This window comes from Dipodomys merriami, unplaced genomic scaffold (genome assembly GCF_024711535.1).
Source record: "Dipodomys merriami isolate MVZ:Mamm:240054 unplaced genomic scaffold, mDipMer1.0.p SCAF_505, whole genome shotgun sequence".
NCBI lineage: Eukaryota > Metazoa > Chordata > Mammalia > Rodentia > Heteromyidae > Dipodomys > Dipodomys merriami.
Genome location: NW_027206075.1, coordinates 731,345 through 736,500, shown reverse-complemented (window position 1 = coordinate 736,500; position 5,156 = coordinate 731,345). Strand labels below are relative to the sequence as shown.

Here is a 5,156-nt window from a genome sequence, read left to right as displayed (position 1 = left end):
TACAAGCCTGTCTCACCCTCCAGTGTGGTCCTGGCACCTTAAAGTAAAGGAGAAGTGTGTTTTAAGTTCTCTTCTTTCTTCAACTTTGGGAAGCGAGGAGAAGGCACGGGTGGGGAGGGAGGTACCCTGAGGAATCTGATCTGAACCAACTGTAGATGGCACCAGCCTGAGGTCTTTAGAGAGGCTTGTGTGCACCAGTGGTGGAGAGGAGGCAGGGAGAGGCTTCTCCAGAGAAAGGACCTATGCTGAGGACAGACTTCAGCAGGGAAAGCACTTTCCAGAGACTTCCATCCTGAAGACTCTCGGGGGCTCTTTCATGAATAACTGTGAACGTGTGTAGATGGGCATGCTGCGGTACGGGACGCCTACCGAAGCCTCTGCTTATGCAGAATAACAACACAGAGCTTTCATGCTTGCAGTTAGTTTATTGGGATGAGATTGTTTCAACAGGGCTGGGAAGGTGGCTCAGTGGCAGAGCGCTTGCCTTGAGCTGAAGAGCTGAGGGATAGCGCCCAGGCCCAGAGTTCAGACCCCACAACCAGACCCCCCCCCCAAAAAAAAGAAAATGTTTCAACAATTGTCTTGCATCTCCTGTACAAAAGGACAGAAATAAGGGGGGAAATCTAGGTTTTATAGCATCAGCAGTTGGTGTTTGAGCACACTGCAAAGTCCACTGGGTCAGGGATCTTGTGGAAGGTTAAAAGCAGCACATTTCGCGTTGTATATCGTATTCTGGAAAACAGAAAGGGGCCATCATTTGCATGTTCAACTCTGTCCTGCAGAGTCAAGTATTTAAACCTAAAACCACTCTTTTTTTTTTTTTATTGGTCCGTCGCGGGACTTGAATTCTAGGCGTGGGCACCGTCCCTGCGCTCTTTAGCTCAAGGTGAGCGCTCTACTGCTTGAGCCACAGCACCAATTCTGGTTTTCTAGTGGTTTATTGGAGATAAAGAGTCTCACGGAGTTTCCTGCCTGGGCTGGCTTTGAACCGCCATCCTCAGATCTCAGCCTCCTAAGTAACTAGGATTACAGAGGTGAGCCACCATCCAGCTAAAACCACTCGTGTGTGTGTGTGTGTGTGTGTGTGTGTGTGTGTGTGTGTGTGTGTATTTTCTTCAGCTCTAATAAGTAGTATCCAAGGTGTTTTAGAAGCAAAATCAGATTATATGCTCAGATTATTTACTGCTCAGGAAATAGTTCTTGTTGCCAAAGGAGTGCCATTCTTTCTACAAGTCCTAATGGTACATTGGATTCATGTTTCCCTAAGCTGGCTCATGTTTGAATTACTTACTTGTAGAGATGCCACAGATATGATTTGCTGAGAACCCAGCGCTTTGAACTCTTTGGATACCACTCTTTTACCACAGGACTGCTAAAATTCCTGCTCAACTGGAAGAGTTTTTAACCATTTTCACGTACTGAGTGTAAGGTCTTGAAAATGAGCTTGAAGCCAGCCGGGCGGGAAAGTTCATGAGAAAAACCAGAGGTGGAGCTTGTCAGTCAAATGTTAGAGCACTAGCCTTGAGCAGAAAAGCTCAGGGACAACACCTAGGCCCTGACTTCAAGCCCTAGAACTAGCACACATGCACACACACTCACACAGAGAGCCAAACAAGCAGAAATTCCACTCATAATGATATATTTTAAAAGAATGTGCGTACTCTTGATGTGGAAAAAATAACTTGTATTGTCAAAACTCATAGAATTCACAAACTGTCTAGGACATGATAATGACAATGTGCCCGTGAAAGTTAATATGTGTTTGTAACTCTAACTAAGTATCATTATTCCACAATACTATGAATAATCACCTAATCTCAGTTAAAGAAAAAAAGTGAGAGAATGGATGGATTTAAAGACAGGTGACAATGTTGTCAGACACTTTGTACTCATATACTGTTTTGTAGAATGGGAACTTTTTTATACAACTACTTAAAGACCATTTAAAAAATAAAAGAATGAAGGTTAAAAAAAAAAGAGTTTGCATACCAATTTGTTTGACATTGACAAACACAACCTCTGAATTTTCTGGGTTCCTTATGATAGAAAGTACCAGAGAAAAAAAACAAACTCACCATCATCACTTTCACATTGGCCAGAGTTTCAGTGGACTGCCTGAGAAAACATTGTTTCAGTTTTGCCATCGATGTCATAGGGGAATTCAGAAGGTAAGAATTCATCATTTCCTCGTACTCACTCACAGACACTTCTGGATTCATTACTGCATCCATCAAATCTTCCAGCTCTTGACAACCTGAGCCTGGGAAAACACAGAAGAACAGGGGCTCAGAGCCAGGCATACAAACCCATTTCCGGTGCTTTTTAGGTCGATGATGACAATCATCATAGGTCTCCATAGAGACACCAGTTCAGAAAGGAGTTAAACATGGAAGGGGAACAGAGGGATTGGGACAGTGTCCAACTTTCTTAGGTCCAGCACAGAAAATTCATGCTCTTGGTGTCCTTTAAGTCCTATTCGATTTTGCCCAATTACACAACGCCAAAGAAGATAAATGCTATGGAACATTGGCTAACAAAACCCTCGAGAAATGAGATGAACTGACTTGGTGTCCAGTTAAACAAGACTGAGTCTTCTTGTGTTCAAGGGCATGCCATGTGTCATTGCTATCATTGAGAATGTGATTGGGATTTCTAAATATTCTTGAAATACTGAGTGTTACTTACTTTCCACTAGCTTTTTGAAAGTCAAAATATAGCCTGTATCAACTGGCAATGAAAAACTGAACCTTATGTGTAGGCCTGAGGGTGAACACAGGCTTTTCCTAAGAGAATCTATATAGTCTGAAGAGTCAGTCCCAGGACAAAGCATACAAGTCTCTCTAAAGAGCAAATTGAAAAGAAAGATGAAAGGAGTGCTGGACTGGTTCAAGTAGTAGAAGGATTTTCTAATAAAGGCCCTGAAGTCAATCCTTGATGCTACCAAACACTATTTAACCAAGTAAAAAACTCCTTGTAGTTGAAGTGACCGTATGTGATCAATCTGTGGTGAAAGAACGCAGATGCTGGGTGGGAATGAGCTGGGTTTATCCTTGCCTACATCAGTTATTATGTAGTTCATGCACACCTTGTCTCTTTACCAATGGGCACCAACTTGGGAACAATTGCAGAAGGCAATCAAACAAGCGTCATAAGCTGTGCATATAACATGACCCTGTCGGTCCACGCTGACCATCTCTGCCTGACAGCATTTTGCTGTATTAGTGCAGTGAGAGGACTGTGGAGGACATGGATTCTCCTCTGGTCAGCATTGAACATGGAGGTATTTGAAGCTAAATGCCTCTTGGGAGTTCTCAGATCAAACCCACAAACATATACCATGTGAGGTGAAACTGTTTAATGATCGGTCTTAGCTACAGCCTGCACATTGTTTCTGGGAGGTTTCTCATTTCCTGTCCATATTTAAAGAGACTCACAAGGCTCTCAGAAATCCATCTGCGTCTGTCTCCAGCATCAGCATTCATTCTTCCACCAATCCCACCAAATATCTAACTCTATTACTCAATCCTCATTTCATGAACCACCTCATGTCATGGCATAATGCCCTGTGAAGACATGATACACTGTCTAGAAGGTCAAAGGCAGGAAAAATATCCGCCAGACTTCTGCCTCTCTGAAGATCTGGATTAATGGTATTTTTATTTAAAAAAATGTCACCCAGCCCCATTGTACTTCATTAAGCCTGGAGTGGGGGGTGGGGAATAGACATGTTCCCTAAGGGCTCAGGTAACAACCTGTGGTCCCAAAGAAGCCTTTCCTGCAGAGAACTCACCAGCATGGCAGCACAGGGGGATGGCAGCAAGCATGAAGACCACCAACAGCTTCATGGTGAGGTGCTTGTGGCTGGCTCTTGCCTTGGATGTGAACAGAATCACGGAATTGTCTCAGGAGCTGAGCACCCAGCACTCCTCTATTTATCCCTCAGATCCTGCTGTTGATCCCTCCCAGCAAAGGAGAGTATGGGCCACAGGATTGGCCTGGCATCAGTACAGGAAACAACAGGAAGATGCCATCAGATCCCAGGGATTGGCTGGAAACCTGGACCGTTGGGGAAATCCAATCATGGCACCTGGCCACTGCCACACTGCTCACAAGTGCCTCCAAGTTACGATGCAGCGCTCACACAAGGGGTCTGTGCGGGCATGTTTGCTACGTTTACCGTTGTGATGGTCTGTTATCACCATCTTGTTTTCTTCATCCTATTCTTCTACTTCACCTTCCTCCTGATTCTGATCCTTGTACTTTTATGGAAATTCTCCTTGCCTTCTTGGTTTTATTCCCTTGTGTTTCAAGGTAAAGGGATTCATGCTCATTTCATGTCGTGTGTGGCTGAAAAGCTTGGCTGCACCACAACCTCGTAGAGCAGAGGAGGTGGCACTTCTTCCTCTTGGTGCTTGCATTTGGGGAGAGTTCACTCTTGACCTTTAGTTCGGACATGTTAAAAGCACAATTCCACGTAGTGAAGTTGACTAGCTTGTTCATGAATCTGTGACTGATATCCTATGTCTTCGTTAGATCTCAGGGATTTCCTTCCATGGATGCAAATGGTATTCGTGTGAATTTATAAGAATTCCTTAATGCTGAGGGTTAGAAAGATCAAATATTGATGAATTGGGATGAGGAAGACGTGGGTTCGATCTCAGGGATTTTCTTCCATGGATGCAAATGGTATTCATGTGAATTTACAAGAATTCCTTAATGCTGAGGGTTGGAAAGATCAAATATTGATGAATTGGGATGAGGAAGACATGGGTTCGTGTCTGGTCGTGACCTGTCCTTTTGCAAGTTATATACAGCACTGGTCTCTGAGAGCTCCCATCTTCATTGGTGACACAGGAACAAGTGAGGCCATGCTGATGTTTTAGAGTGAGGAGAGGTTTGCTATGGAGCTGCTTCACCACAGGCCTAGAGTAAGGCACTCATTAGTGAGTGGCAGGGTCCTGCAGCTAGCCACCCAGCCATCCACTCTGTTCCATTACTTTGTTGTTTATTGAACAAATAATGAAGGAGACTGTCCCATGAACAGTGTTCAGTAGTAGTGTGTGCACGTTCAGTTGTGGAAGGAAAGCTCATTCTCTGTAGAGCACTTTACCTGTAAGACTCCTCCAAAAAACAAGGAGATAGAGCAAGTGCTCATC

At 44.0% G+C, this 5,156-nt stretch overlaps 1 protein-coding gene across 1 annotated transcript; it reads right to left on the bottom strand.

Annotated features, from left to right (window-relative positions):
- Window positions 1-671: 671 nt before the first annotated feature.
- Window positions 672-3,860, bottom strand: LOC138810701 (mammaglobin-A-like). Its single transcript, XM_069997893.1, has 3 exons — window positions 3,791-3,860; window positions 2,076-2,260; window positions 672-732 (listed from the first exon to the last, which is right to left on the bottom strand). Exons 1-3 carry the CDS (start codon window positions 3,843-3,845, stop codon window positions 679-681), a joined length of 294 nt encoding a protein of 97 aa, XP_069853994.1. The 5' UTR covers window positions 3,846-3,860; the 3' UTR covers window positions 672-678.
- Window positions 3,861-5,156: the final 1,296 nt, after the last annotated feature.